We start from the raw sequence: 15,399 nt of genomic DNA on the forward strand, positions 1-15,399 counted from the left end.
CCAATTTCTCCTGTCCACACTTCCTAGTCGAGTTTCCCCTCCTAGCACATCAATTAAGTTGTTCTTATACGAAAGCTGAAGCAAAAACCAGTGTGCATAAATATGGAGTCTGGGCTTGAAACCTGATGCTGAAGTAACAGCCATGAGGTTCTCACGTGGGTCACGCTGCCAGCAAAGGGCCCAAACATAGAATGCCTCTGTTCTCAGCTCTGCTACAAGTACAGTCTCACTGCATGGCTAAGCCTATTATAAAGGAGGAAGAGGAGAAAAGGCCTCATGATAGTAAGGAAAATGGGTGCAGAGGTATGCTGCTAACCCCATGGTGAAGGAGGGGTTTCACACCTCTTGTAGCTGATCTCCACTGCTGCCGAAATGTGCGATTCCAGTCTCTGCCTGGCCACATCTCACCTTCCCTCTGTGTTGGGGCTGTGCTGCTTCATCAGCACAGGCAGTTGAAACAGCTTGCTGACCTAGCTGAGAAAATGCCTTTTTTTATGATTGTTTTTTCCAGCTGGGTTAAATGAGCTTTCTCTGAGTCACTGCACAGCCGCAGAAGTGCCGGTACTACCACAAGGGAGTCAATGGTGATGTACAGCAGGGCAAGAAGGAGAATCATTCTTTTTGGAAGACCACCTTCTCAAGGTGGCTAAAGATAGTTGGGAAACTACACAGCTGGATATGAGCCCAGCACAGGTAAGTATGTGGCTGTGAATCAGCACATAGAAATAAATGCCGAACCCAGAAGACTTTAACTAGGCTATTGTTAATGTCGCACTGCGGTTACTAATGACTAGTGCTGCAACGACCATGGGGATTGGTATAGATCACTGTGATTTGCATGAAGATCATGGCTTTTTTGATTGTGAGAGGAGTATTGTCAAGAACAAGCCAGCTGAGAGAAGGCATATATGTTAAATGTTTCTGAAGTCTTTCTGTTTCTAACAATGGGAGATTATAAACTCTGGCAAAAATTTTTAAGAGTTGTAACTGAGGAATCCCAAATATGTCCTCTAATACAGGATAGCAGAAGGGATCAAACTCACATAAGCTACAGTGTGCCAGTTTTCTGCTTCTAGAGATGCCTCCTGCTTTGTTGTGTTTGTCAGTGGCCATCTCAGCTTTACAAAGATACTCTGCAAGAACTTTGCACAAAGTGTATGCTGGTCACATGAAACAGAAGGTGTCAGGTTTGACTTTGGTTATCCCTGTCATTCACTTTCTCACACTTTGTTCAAAACAGGAAAAATAAGTAATGTCAGCATAGGGCTGGGGACCAGGGAATTCTACCTACAATGTAATTTCTTGTAAACCTGACAAAATAGTTTAGCTGCTGGGAGCTGAATCTTTCACCTGCACCACTGTGATTACAGCAGCCACTGCCCAGCTGTTTTCTGCCCTTAACCTCTCCCTAGTGATTGAATGCTGCATTCCCCCAGAGGGAGACTTAATGGCACCCAAAGAGTTTGGCTGTTCATGCATGCTTTTTAGTCATCTCAGCCAGGCAGCACAGCCTTATATATCTTTCTCTTAATTATCTTTTAATTATTATTTTTCAAGCAGGTAAAGAGAGAAACAATTTCTATTGTTACGTTTTATGTTGAGTTTAGTCACTTGTTTGGCAAGTTTATGTTTCACTGTAGGAAAACAAAACAAAACAAACCAAGCCAAAATATGAAAGATATCTTTCACTATCCAGTAACTGAATTTTGCAGTGCTCATACATTTGTCATTGCAAATATGTGTTTCAGCAGGAAACCGCACAGATGAATTAGATTTCCTGTTCAGTTTAGAGAGTAGCAGAAGGCTATTGATGCATCTAGCTAGTTCAGAGTTGTTATCTGCCATTGCAGGAGATACAACTCTGACATTACAACTCCTTGGTTCTTCCTCATCTGAAGACTAACGTGAATGGGTTACATGGTGTCAAATTGGTTCTGTCCACTTCTGTGAGCTGCTTGTTGCAACGTGCAGCTACCAAGACAGCAAAGTACAATAAATTTGCAGCCTAGGAAAGCTGCCTTTGATGCCAGGCAACCGTGCCTGTGCTCTAAAATAAAAATTTATAAACATGCAGCTATAAATTAAGGTGCTCTTCTAAGTCAGATGGAGAGCTGTTCATGGCCACATTCTTTTGCCAAGCAGAAAAGCTTGAACTCTCCTATTTCTTAGCAACAGCTTCTTCTTATAGCATCACATAATTCCAAGGAGTATCCAAAAGCAATTTCCTTTTTTCTCTCACATAATAACTAAAACTTGATGAAAAGAGAAGACTTTTGTAATGATTTAGAATGTGACTTTTAACACTTTGGAGGTGAATCTTGGCAATCTGCATGAGGCTTTTTATAAAACAGAAAGCACTTTTTACATTCCCATCATAATTCAATGCAAAACCAAGGTGAAAAAATACCAAAATGAAATATGACCAATGTAAAATGGCACATTTTCTTCACTGGTTTGTTGACATTTTTTCCCCATAAAACAGAAGAAGGAACAGATTCAAGTAATCATTGGACCTTCCACAACCCATAACATCAAACGGAGATAGCTTTGCTTACAAGGCCAACAGCAAATGGGTGCTTTCCAGAGAGGTTTAAATTGCACTAACAAAAATCAGTTACATTTGAAAGGTTCCAACTGGGGGTTTTATTTTTTTTTTAATCTGGAGTCCCATCTGCGGCAGAAGAGCTATTCTGTGCATGTTTCTGTGACAAAGCTCACCTGCACACCCACCAAGATGCTCAGTGAGACAGCAGCAGGAGGGGGGGAACCCAACTAATACCCTGCCAGGCTACCCTCAGGCCCATCACAGGGGCCACCAGCCCACTGAAGACCCACCTCCACAAGCCCCGAGGAGCAGAGTGGCAGGAAGGAACCTGAACCAAGGAATGAACACCTTGCCCAGGCCCCTCCGTGGGCCATCCCAACAGAGCATTAGCTCCAGTGTCCAGGTGAAAAACCCATCACAATGAGGTGCTGCAAGTGAGCAGCACTGTGGAGGGTTGCTGCCCAGGGGTGGGGTACATCATAGGTGCAGGAGAAAAGCAGTATGGAATTGTAAAGGACTAAGTATGGGATGTTTAGTGGAGGAACAAAATGCAGGAAAAGGGAGAGGTTCAGCTGGGGAGGAACAAGAGTGGGAAAATTGAGGGATAAGGGGATAACAAGAGCCGGTTGCATGTAAATAATGTATATTTCAGTATTTCTACCTCTCACTATCTGTATCCCAACATTTTGTTCAACTTTTTCACTCCTTTTGCCCATTGACTTATTTCAAGTAAGCAATTTGGCAACCAGCACTATATGATAGCATAGTTTTGGTAAAGAAAATTAATAACTGTTTAAATAGCTTCTTTAAACAACCTTTGGCAATATTTAGAAGGAAAAATCTGTTACAGCTACAAAGAATACTAATACACTGGTCATGCAATTTTTCTTCTGATAAGTTACTTTGCTTTATTCTTTTCTGTCTTGTAGATTTTTGTCTTTAACAATGCTTACCTAATTTATCTCTTCTTAAACCAAGAGTAAAATACTCATTTTAAGCACAGATATGTCATTTCTACATTCACTCATTATCTAAGCATTTACCTTAGTATTTTTCTGTGGAGTGGTTCTAGAATTAAAACATTCATAACACCTCATTGCCATCACTATCTTCAAGAATTCATGAAAGATGGGTGAGTCTGAATAGAGGAGAATACAATATTATTTTCATAAAGAAAGGAGGAAACAGCAGTCAACATAATTTCAACATCAAGAACAATACTCTAATAAATTAGTAAACAGCCACATTAAAAGCACTTGAAGGGTCAGTGAAAAAGAAACAGCAAGCAAAGATTTATTGCAAACAAACGTTTGTTAAACTGCTGTATTTTCCTTCTTTAACAGAGTATCTGGCCTGCACTGAAAGAGGCAGTAGAAGTGATGTGTATCGATCGACTTTAGGGAATCTCTGGGCACTATCTCACGTGACATTCTCATAGACAGTGTACAGAAATATTTTCTTCTGGGCTAAATTGCTACACAGTAGGTGCACAATTGCTTGCATAAAATACTTCAAGTCTTATTTATATTGTCTTTTCAAAGAAAAGGGATATGTATATGATACAGAATTCTGCTGGGGTCTAGCCAAGATACGATACAATGTAATATTTTCATTCATGACTTGGTTGATGGTACAGAGAGCACTTACACGATGCCAAAGCAGAACGGCCTGGAAGGGAGCTGAAGGATTAGAATTCAAAATTACTTTGATAAATGGGAGAAGGGTCTGTAATCAATAAGATGAAACTCAATAAACACAAGTACCAAGCACTGTATTGCGGCAAGAAAAAAAATGAAATGCATAAATACAAAATGGAGAATAGTAACAGCACTACAGAAAGAGACCTGGGTGTTACAGTAAACCACATATTGATAATGAGTCAACAATATGATGCTCATGCAAAACCAGAAAAACTCATCCTGGGAAATTTTAATAGATGTGTCATATGCAAGACAGGGTTAGTAATTGAGTTTTTTAGCTCACCTCTCGGAAGTCTTCATTTGGTATAGTTTAATAGGATAGTACAAAATAAAGTTTAAACAAAAGGAGGTTTAAAAGATGGAGAGTGATTGAATAGGGGAAAGTATCTCTTTTAAAAATAAAGGTTGATAGCGGGTGTGGAGGTGATTTCATAACAACCTTTCAATATGTAGAAGGTTCTTATAAGCAGGGATACTATTGACTGTTCTTCATGACACTGAGGGCAGGACAAAACCTAACTGGCTTCAATTGCAACAGGAAGGGTTTAGGCTAAACCAAAAAACTTCTAAGTCTAAGGGTAGCTATGGACAGAAATAGGTCACCTAAAGATGTATAATCTTCATCATTCAGCTTTTTAAGTAGAGATTAGAAAAATATTCATCAGAGATTCTCCGTTCCTTGGAGCACGAGGCAAACAGTATGAGCTCCTGCAGTTTTTTTCATGCTAGCTACTGTTGTTACAGTATCAAAGAAACAGGAACTTGTAACTCAAATTAGCTCTTTTGTTTTAAAACTAAATATTTTCATGCTGGTTTCTGACAGTGACTTGCCTTTCTTATCTGCAAAAAGAAATTCATGCCCTGGTGGTCTTCTCCTTAAAAGTAGCAACATCTGCAGAGAGGTTGGATAGCTACTGACTTTGATCCGTTCTCTCAAGACAGCTTAATGCACCTCTTGGTGCCTGCAGGTCTTTGATTCCAAATATTTATCTTCTTTCAGATTTGTTTCTGGCCACTTGAATTTTACATTTCCCCACAGAGCCCCTCTGATACACACATCAGCTACAGAATTCATCTGCCATTGTTCGTGTTGCTTCCTCCTGGCATCACTGGGGCTGCTGTTGATTCCTGGTAGGCTTATTTTTATCCATTATCCAATGCAATACGTTTCTTGTTTTACCATTTCACTGTGGTGTGCTTAAATATTTACCAATTAATTTTAAGGATTTTATTTTCTTAAATATTTTGCCTTTGGTTTCATGGTTTTATGCCTTTGGACACCCTTTCTGCAGTTAAGATCACTAATCTTCACTATCTTGCAGCTACTGTGACAGAGGGAGTCAGCTGTAATTACTTCTTAAATCAGATCTCATTTGTTACTTAGGACTAAACCTCTTGTGCACCAGCAAAGCTATCTACTGCTTAAAGCACTCATTTGTGGTAACAAGAATTTGCTACTCTTAGCTATATCCTTCAGTGGCATTTGAGCCACTAATCCTGGGTGGAAATTATCTACTAGTAGTAGTTTACTTCGACTTGTACCCTTCTTTGTGCACTTCTCTTACAAGGGTCATTCTTCTACCACAAAATGCACTGAGACTTGGATCTAGACGAAACCAGCATCTGTGGCTCATGTTCTCAGTTCTCTCACCTCAGAAACTTCATTAAAGCAAAACTGTATCATATTGCATAGTCAAGATTAGAAAATACATTTGAGACTATGGAATGTGCTTGTTTTGTCAGGGTTTTTTTCTATTAGAGTTCACAGTTAAAAAATCTACCTCACATACCTCATATACCTGCTGTACTTGTAGATTTGAATTTCCAGGTATATTCATAGATTTTCTCAAACAAGAACCAGCATTGTTATCGACACTTCTCTCATGCAGCATTTTTACATTTATTAATACAAGATTTGTGCAGAACTGGGTCACTGGTAGCATGTACAAAATCTAGATCACAAACTGCAAATTACGCAGAGCGCAGTATATCCTGTTTATGCTTATGTGTCTAACAGGCACGTTAACTAGTATCCTAGCTTGAACTGCGTCTCACTTTCCTATCCTCTGTTACTTCATAAGCTGCCAGCCTGGTTTCACTGCAGGGAATAGGGAACAGGGATCATGCTTTTGTCTTTGAAGTGCTTAACAATTTTAAAAACCTCATATAAAATGCCATGGACCTGTCACCACAGCCACCGTCAGGGCCTCTCCATTTTTGCAAGATGATCTGAGCAAGCAGCACTATCTGGGCACGGCAGCAGTGCTGTCAGTGGCAGCACAGATGCATGCAGACTTCCTGAGCCAGAAGCGCCGTTTCCTGCACACAATGGGCCACATAAAAAGAAACTGCAAAGCTGGTGTTACATCAGGCACGACTTTCTGTGTAATCAGATCCTGTCACTGATGACAAAGGCAGGATCCCTTTGAGCATCATGTGTGGCTCTATGAGAAGAGTTCTGCAAATGCAGGTGCAGCAGCTTAGCAGTGAAAAGAGATTTGTAGAATGGGAATTACAATATTAACAGTACATTTATGTAAGTTCAGTCCTTGTTTGGTGAGATAATGACTAGTATAAACATGCTGTTGAAAAAGTAGAGGAGGATAACTAGCCATGCAGAGACCCAAAGAATAAGTCCACTATATCAGTGCTCTGGCAGCATGTTAGGACTGGAAAATCAACAGCAAGCAAGGTTAATTTAGGAAATGAAAATCATTTTGATAAGAAGTGGTAGTAGATTTTTCTTGGATACTTTCTCAGCTGCATCAGGGTCACTGAAGGACAAAAAATACTTTCCACGTACTCAGGTCTCCATGCTCTAGATCAAAAGAAAGGAGTAGTTGTGTTGCAAGCTGTTGTAGATAACCATGGAAGACAAAGCCAGTGTGGGTGATTTAGCAAGGTGCTAAATCTTTATCATTATCGGGTGTCCCACAGCTCTCTCCTGACCATGCTGACAGAAGCAGGCTATGATCCCCCAAGTTCCCAGCACGCTGCGATCAACAGACTCACCCATCAAAAGCCACTAGTGGCTGTGCCTGCACCCCGATATCCAAGCTTCTGATCTCATCCATTGAAATCTCCACTGAGACCTTTTCAATTACTGCTTAAGTTGCTGTCAAATGGTAGCTGGATGTGTGTGCTTGTCCAGCTCAAAGAAAAATCATTGATCTTCTGTCAAACTTCATTCTACCCACAGGCTTCCTACATTTTTCAAACATATTTAACAGTATCTAATCTCCCGGTTGTGAGGATGTGCATCCCAAGATTTTTCCTTCCCTACTTGATTTATCACTGATGGTGGTGGGTTATGCCCCATATTTGGCAATGGGGGCTCTCTGGTTTGGGAGAAAGGAGAAGGCAAGATGTCTGCAGAAACTTAGATCTGCCAAAAGTGAGGGACAAAAGAAGAGAAGCCAAAACCACTTCATAACAATGACAGAGTCAAGTAGCTTCTTGAGTTCAAACGGACTTTGGGCAAGACTTCACTGCAGGAGCAAAATCACGGACTCAATGACATATCAATATGATCCTAGTTGAAGCCACTTTACTTAAGTTTCTGCAAACTTATATACAATTTTAATATTCATACACACGTCACATCTTAATTCTATTGGTTACATACACTGTTCACATGCTGCTGTATCTGTATCTGTATAGATACTAATTGATTAAAAGCATACAAGCAGTTAGTGTCATCACTAAAATTGTTGACGTTCTTGCGGTAATCAGTTCCCAGATCAGCTCCTGTTTTTCTGCCTGCTTAACTGCCAAAGATTGTGTTTTCCTCTTCCAGGTGTCTTTCTCACACAACCATGTGGCCTTGCTGAGCAGATAAAACTTTTAATCACATCAAGCTGCTAAAGCAAGAGCGACTTTTGATAAGGCCAGGTGTCCCTTTTCTTCCAAATACATTCCCACACTTCATTTTAGTTTTCAAATTTGTGATAGATCAGGTATATAAAAGTATACAGAAGAGAATGATCACCTCCTTAAGGTATGCATGTCACCCTTACGTTGGCTGACATGATTCTGAGAAGTGAAAGAGCATACGTTTGACTAAGCCAGGGGAAGCTCATTAATTAATGGCCTGAAGTTGACGTCCATGCTGTGTTCTTGGAAGTGCCGAAGTCATGGATAACAGCTGTAACCTGTTACTTGACAAGGAATAAAGTCTGATGTCTTGAGTAATGTCAGGTGAACTCCAGTTTTCTATCATAAGCCAAAAGCTCAGTTTTACAATGTCTGATGTGCTGTCATCCAATGGTCAGAGTTGATATGGTAGCAGGGTGGGGAGAGCATGGGCCCTGTCTAGACTCATATTATTGCATGCATTCTGTTCAGAATAAATAAATGTTTGATTCAGTGTCTAAGACATTCCTGGTTTCTCATAGTTACTACCACATAGTTATGACCTGATATCCTAGGAGAATATCAGGTAAGTATGAAGCAGGTGCAATGCGTATAGATGTGGTAGAAGGGAAGGGGAGCTTTGTGTTTCAGGCCTGGACAAGTTAGGGCCATGGCAGGCAAATCTGGAATGTTCATTTTTACCATGGGTTTTCCTGGAGGCAGGATTCCTAACCCAGTCCTGCACTGTTTGAGGTCCCCCAGGTTGATGTATTTGCAAAGAAAGGATGCTACAGAAGAATTAATGCCTTGAGTTCCCATGGTATTGTCAATAGACGCTTTCCACAGAATCCAAGCAGGTCAAATATCTCTGACTTCGTCCACCTGGGATCATGTGGAACAATGCCTAAGGAGTGTGCTTGCCAAGTACGTGATTTCCACTGTGGCTTTGGTCCAGGCTCTGTCTGATCAGTAACACTATGCCATCATGAAATTCTTCAAAGCTGCTGTTGTTGGAGCCAAGACAGTTTACCACAAAACACCAGACTCCAGCAAGGGCCCAAATAAAAGAGGAAAAATAGGCACTAAAACTGCATATATACAGGAAAAGAGATTTCTTGGAAACATGGGTTTCATGACAAAGCAGCATCAAGAGCAGAAAGGGGGCATGAAAGAATTGACAAAAGAGCCTGTGGGCTGGCAAATAAGGTTCATTCAGAAATGCGGTTATCTGATACCTGATCTTGCATACTCCTGCCAGATAAAAATTATTCCCTCATTTGTTTATTTAAATATTCTCACTACCATCCCTACCTTCAGTCAGAGTGGTCTCATACTAGTTCAGCATCTTATATCTAAAGGCTGCAGCGTTTTTAATCTAACACTAGCTACCTTACAACTGGATTTACAGTTTTGTGAAGCCACTGCCTCATTACTGTCTCTGCTGTTTACAGCTGCTGGCCTCTTGCCTCTCTCTGTCCAAATGCAACCTATGTAAGTGCTGGCAGACAGTACAGAGGGTAACCAATGAAACTGGAGCATGCAGCCAGCTGTCTCTCCCTCCCCCTTCACGCCCCCCTCTTTTTTATTTTTTTTTTCTTTGTAAAGATATTAAGGTGTTGCTCTGTTCAGCATTATGAGCCCCACTGTGCCCTGTAGAATAATGCCCAAATAGGTTCAAAAATATCAGTCAGAGTGTTAGGTGAAAAATTAATGAGTGCTAAGGACAGCTTAGAAAGCAAGCCACAAGTGACATAAAAGAAGATACAAGATAGTTTAGAAGCTTAAAAAAAAGAAAAAAAAGGCAAAACACAGGTGGAGAATTTGGACGAAAGAATATTTCTGAGGTGGAGATAAGAATGGGTGTTAGAACCAGGAAAGAATGTAGCAAAAAATAATGGGAAAAGCAAATCCAGGGATATGGATATAACTTCACAAGAAGCAAAAGTTGGAGAAAATAAAGAAAATGAATGAAATCAAGGTACTAAGGAATGTCGTCAAAGGATTAGAAAAACAGAAACAAAATGTAAAAGCTGATAAACAAGAGAGAGAAAAAGCTACATATATAGATACAGAGAAAAGATAATTCAAATATTAAAATGGAGCTAAACTCTTTGTAATTAAATAAAATATAAATACACTGTGAGAGAGGCCGTGCCTGAGTAGAGACTCAGCACTACGTGGATTTTCTTAGTTTGGGCTACTGTGCAAACCAGCCGCCCTCAAATGATACTACACCTGAGCTACATCTTGCCAGGAACCTCACATTTCAGTGGGTCTTTGCTCACCCACACATTTTCATGTTGTGCTCTCTTTCTGAGTGTCAACACACTTTTGAAGTTCTCAGCCTGAAAGGAAGTGGTGATCAAAACTTTTTATTTTTTCCTGATTTCTGATATTTTTCTTTCATCTGATATTCCAATAGCATTGGGGACTCCTGTGTCAACACATATACATCCTCAGACATAATCCTGCTTCCATGTAACTCAACAGGTAACTTCTGCTGACTTCTATGACAGCCCACAGAGAACCAGTATCAGGGTGCAGAGGGTAGGTACTGGATCATGTGGGAACAATGCTGAAAAAGGCAGACTCCAAAAGCCTAAGTCGGCAGAAAGAATTTGAGTGAGAGTGACATTTGGAATTTGGGAAGGAGTAGGTGGTATAGGAGTAACTGTGGATAGTAAAAATACATAAAAATCATGATGCCCCTACTAAAACCACCTACACCACCACCATCTTTTATCTGTTGCTTTAATCACTCACCGAGTTGAGACAGAGCTTTTGCTCTTTGCACCCTAGAGCCAGATTTTCCAAGAGAATCCAGTGAAAGTTTAAAAGCTTCCATAGGACTTGAAACTCACTGTCTCTCACTAAAAACAACCCAGTGGCCTTGCTAATACATTTGTCCATGCTTCATGCAACGCTTCATTCAGAAGACGCTCTGTACTCTGCTTCTCAAGAGCCCTGAGCGCACGGGCAGGCTGCGGTGCTCAGACCACCCTCTCCCAGGACCCCCACCCACTGCCCATGGGGCTGGAGCTCCACCAGAGCTCAGCCCCGGCCCCAGACCCTGCCCTGTGGTGGAGGTGGCCCCATCTTCTGGTCATCTGATGACCACCATCAGCAGGTCTGGTCACCACCGGGGCCCTGCTCAGACATGGGGAATGGTGGCCTGGCCACACGGGCGCTGCCCTGCTGGGCCAGCTCCCTCCCAGGGCAGCTGTGTTTCTGTGCCCCGGCACTGCCTAGAAGGCGGCACCGAGATCCGGCTGAGCTGTAAACTGGGAGCTTTTACCACTTGCTTATCTGAACGCAATTTATTCGGCATTTGTAAGGTCATTTACTACTCAGGACCTGTGCGTTTTGCCTCATACAACACATAGTAACAGCCTGTGCCATGTTTATTTCTGATCATTTTCTTACTCTGCTGATGTGTAGAATTAAACTCTATAACTCAGGGTAAGTTATAAAGCAGGTATGTTTATTGCGGTGCCAGGTGTAAGGGGGATCGATCCTTCTAACTTGTATACCTAGTTGTACTCACAATACATATTTATACAGTGAAGCTGGTTAGGTCTGCTGAAAGTCTACATCTACTAATTACCAGTTAGTTGCTTTCTCGCTTCAGTTTAAAGGTACATTAATTTTAAATTTACTGGGCATGCTCCCGAGCAGGGGATTCACTCTCTTGGGGGGGGGCATTTGAGTAGGAGGTCGTGATCTCCCACTACCACAATTTTTTTATCCTAGTGTCGTTGAGTCTTATCACTTCAGTAGTTTTTCTTTTAGCAATTAGCACATCCTTGTCAGAAGGCTACTGATTGACATTCTTGTGGAGCTCATCTGCATCTGTACTGACTGTCCCTTCTGAAGTGCTCAGCGGCCGAGCTCCAGACCTTCTCTTGAAGACAGTGAGGCTCCTGCCTGCCTGTTGATGGTTCCTGTTATCTATGCAACTCCTGTCTGTAGTTTTAGGTTTTTCACTGTATTTTCTTGCATCACCCACCTCCTCTGCCCCCTCTGGGTGGGGATGGGGGCTCTGCTCAGCTCTTGGCTGCTCCTCTCTGCCACTCCTTCCCGCCTGCGCTTCTCCTCTGCCCCAGCGTGAGTACCCCCCGTGGGCTGCAGTCCCTCAGGATGAACAGGCCTCCTCTCCGGGGGCTGCAGGGCAATCCCCCGCCTGCAGCTCCCTCCTTCCCTGCCCTCCATGCTCACAGGGCCCTTCCTCACATTCCTTTCCCTCACACATCGTTGCTGCGGCTGAGGGACTGGGCCAGGCCCTGCTGCAGGTGGCTGCTGGGTGGGCCTTGCTCACAGGATCTCCTCACAGGGACCCTTGGCAGGATCCCCTCACAGGGACACCTCACAGGGACTCCTCGCAGAATCCCCTCATGGGAAGCAATCACAGGGGCCTCCGATCACTGCGATGGACAAGGTTGACATTCCTACATTTCCCATCTTCCAGAAGGTGTGCTGGTGGCCTGGGACAGAGATTAGGAGCATCTTCATTCCTCTGAAGGATAAAACTGTTTTACAGCTGGTAAAAGAAACTCTTTGGCACTTTCATCACTGATTTGTGGTTAGCGAGTGCTCTGTATTACTTAACAAACAATTTGGGCATGTAGTACAGAAAATTTAAACTCGCAGAGCTGCGTATGTACACCACTACAGTCAAATTTCTTCCAAGTTTGAATGGGGTTAGCAGGCTTTGCCATGCTGCCTTTTTTTACAGATCCACTGCTTCTTGCACCACAGCACAGCCACCACCGGTTGTGGCATAGCTAGCTGTCCTTCCAAACCAGCCAGGTTCGGGAGGCAACCCCGCTGGCCCACTTGCACGCACACCGGGGCCTGCTCCGCGGGGAGCCAGTACAGGCACTGGAGGAAGCCAACAGCACCACCCATAATTTATCTGGTTCTAATGCAAGGACGACCTGCCTGACCCACCACAGGCCGCGGGCGGGCAGGCTGGCTCCCACTCTGTAAATCTGCCGCGAGGCTACGCACAGCGCCGAGCCAGCCCGGGCCGAGCCGAGCCGAGCCGAGCCAAGCCCCCCCGCCCGGCCTACAGGCCCACGCCGGCAGCAGACTGCGCCGAACGGCACCTGCCGGGGAGGGCGCCCCCCCGACCGCCCCCTCCTCTTTGCGCATGCGCCGCCACCGCCGCGGCTCCAGCCCTGAACTACATATCCCGGCGTGCCCCGCGCGCCCGGCACCGCGGCCGAGCCAATGGGGAGGGAGGAGGCCGGTTCCCGCCCCCTCGCCCCCGGCTGCGGGCAATATCCCCGGCAGGTGTGGAAGGGGCTCCAGGGCCGCCCTCCCCCCGCCGAGCCGGGTGCGCAGGCGGAGGGCGGGCTCGGGAGGCTGTTAGGAAGGAGCAAGCAGGCGAGGGGCTCTGGCGTCGATACACACACCACGGCGGATCCCGCGTCCCCCTTCCCGGGCGGGGGGCCGCCGGCGCGGCAGCGCGCGGAGCGGGGGGGGCCGCGCCCCAGGGGAAGCTGCGGCGCGGCTTCCCGCGCGCTGTCAGTTACGAGCGCGCGAGGCCGGCAGGTGCCACCGGGTTGGCCAGCGCCGCGCACGGCCCCGCCCGCCCCTCGCCGGGTTTGCTGGCGGGCGGCGCGCGCGCTGTCAATCAGCGCTCGAGCCGCGGCGGCCCTCGGGCGTCCCCGAGGCTACGGCTCGGTCGGGCCCCGCCCCGCGGCTGCCGAGCCCCGCCCTCCGCCCGCCCGCCCCTCGCGCTGTCAAGAGCGGCACGAGCGCGGGAGCCGGGGCCGCCCGCCCGCACCGAGGGCAACGGCCGCCCCCGCCCCCACCCCGAAGCGCGCGCGCCCCGGCGGCCACGCCCCCTCGCGCCCGGCGCGGGCGACCAGAAGACGAGGAGGAGGAGGAAGACGAGGGCGCTCGGCCTGCCCCGCTGCCTGTCGGGGCCGGGCTCCCGGGGAGCCGCGTCCCGCCTCCGCCCCGCCTCCTCTGCCTCCGGCGTGGGGAGCCGGGCTGAGGCGGAGAGGGGCGGCCGAGGGGCTGGCGGCGGGGCTCGGTTTCCTGCTCAGTGGGCGTCAGCCGGGCCCCGACGGGCCCCGCCCCCGCCGCCGCTCGCCCGCCCTCCCCCGCGCCGCCCGCCCGGCCCGCAGCTGTCACTCAAGGCGGCGGGCTGAGGCCGGCGGCGGCGGCGGGCGGAGAGAGAGGCAGCTACGCCACAACCCAGCGGCGGCCATTCGTGGAAAAATAGGCCGTCCCGCTCCTCCCAGCTCCGGCTGCGACCGGCCTTCTCCCCGCTACCCCCCACCCCACCCTCCGCCTCCTCCTCCTCCTTCTCCTCCCCCCTAGAGCGGCGCCTCAGCGGGGCATTAATGCGGGATGAGCGGTATGTAACCCCCTCCCTCTCTCCCTCCTGTGCACACCCCTCCCTCCCTCCGCTCCTCCCTCCACCCTTCATCCCCCCTCTATCCCGCCCTCCCGGGTTCCCCCTTTTCATCCCCGCTTCTCCCCCTTCTTACCCCGCTCTTCGCTTGCTGCCCCTCCGCCCATCCGTGCTGCTTCCTCTCATGCCCCCTTTCTTCTCTGCCTCCCCTGCCTGCCCCTCCGACTTGCCTCCTCCGTACCTCCCTCCTCCATTCCCCCTTTCTTCGCTAACCCTCCCTCCTGTGCACATCCCTCCCTCCTTCATTCCTCTTTTCCTCCCTCTTTCCCTCCCATGCACAACCCTCCTCCTGCCCCCTAAAGCATCGACGGCCACTCAGTGGCCGTCGATGCTTTAGGGGGCAGGAGGAGGAGGAGGGTTGTGGGTGGTTTTTTCCTGCTGTCTCTGGGAGAGGAAACCAAACCTCCCCTTTCTGGGTGTTAACTCTCCAGCCCCCATGGGTTGGGTTTCAAACCACGTTTCTTAGGACTCGTTCTTTTGTAATAGCGATTTGCCCTGTTGTTTTTATGGAGAGGTAAAGGCGACAAGCTGGGAACCAAAAAGGATATGCTCGGAGGTTTTGTTACTGTATAAATGAAGGTGAATAATTAACCTGTTACACTTGATATTTTTGCAGATCAAAAGAAGGAGGAAACTATGCCCACAGAGGGAGAGAAATCTCCTGAGGCAGAGAATAACAACAATAATAATAAAAAAGGGAAAACTGGAGGCTCACAGGTAAAGCACACACACCCGAATAGGGAAGTGCCCAAACTATTAGCATTTAAAATGAAATGTTCAGCTAACAGCATTTCCTGCTCAGGGCATCTTTCTTTGAGTTGGATGAAACATGGTTTAGTGCAATAATTTTACTGCCTGGACACGTTTGGTTTTTCGTT

At 46.3% G+C, this 15,399-nt stretch overlaps 1 protein-coding gene and 1 long non-coding RNA gene across 3 annotated transcripts in view; both read left to right on the forward strand.

Moving 5' to 3' along the window:
• The first annotated feature begins 280 nt into the window (after positions 1–280).
• On the forward strand, positions 281–8,664 carry LOC129784536 (uncharacterized). The gene is made up of 3 exons (XR_008747385.1): positions 281–693; positions 5,246–5,376; positions 7,183–8,664. It is a non-coding gene; the product is annotated as an uncharacterized LOC129784536 (long non-coding RNA).
• Positions 8,665–13,857: 5,193 nt separating this feature from the next.
• Positions 13,858–15,399, forward strand: part of SP4 (Sp4 transcription factor) — a 28,022-nt gene continuing 26,480 nt past the window's right edge. Inside the window, exons 1-2 of one of the 2 annotated variants that reach the window (XM_005237207.3) lie at positions 13,858–14,464; positions 15,138–15,238. In XM_005237207.3, the coding sequence (XP_005237264.2) occupies positions 14,458–14,464; positions 15,138–15,238 (108 nt within the window). In that variant the 5' untranslated portion in view covers positions 13,858–14,457. Of the gene's footprint in view, positions 14,465–14,909; positions 15,036–15,137; positions 15,239–15,399 lie in introns of those variants that run through there. The other variant, XM_027786418.2, reaches the window with a different exon arrangement.

The sequence above is a fragment of the Falco peregrinus genome, chromosome 5 (genome assembly GCF_023634155.1).
Source record: "Falco peregrinus isolate bFalPer1 chromosome 5, bFalPer1.pri, whole genome shotgun sequence".
Lineage (NCBI taxonomy): Eukaryota > Metazoa > Chordata > Aves > Falconiformes > Falconidae > Falco > Falco peregrinus.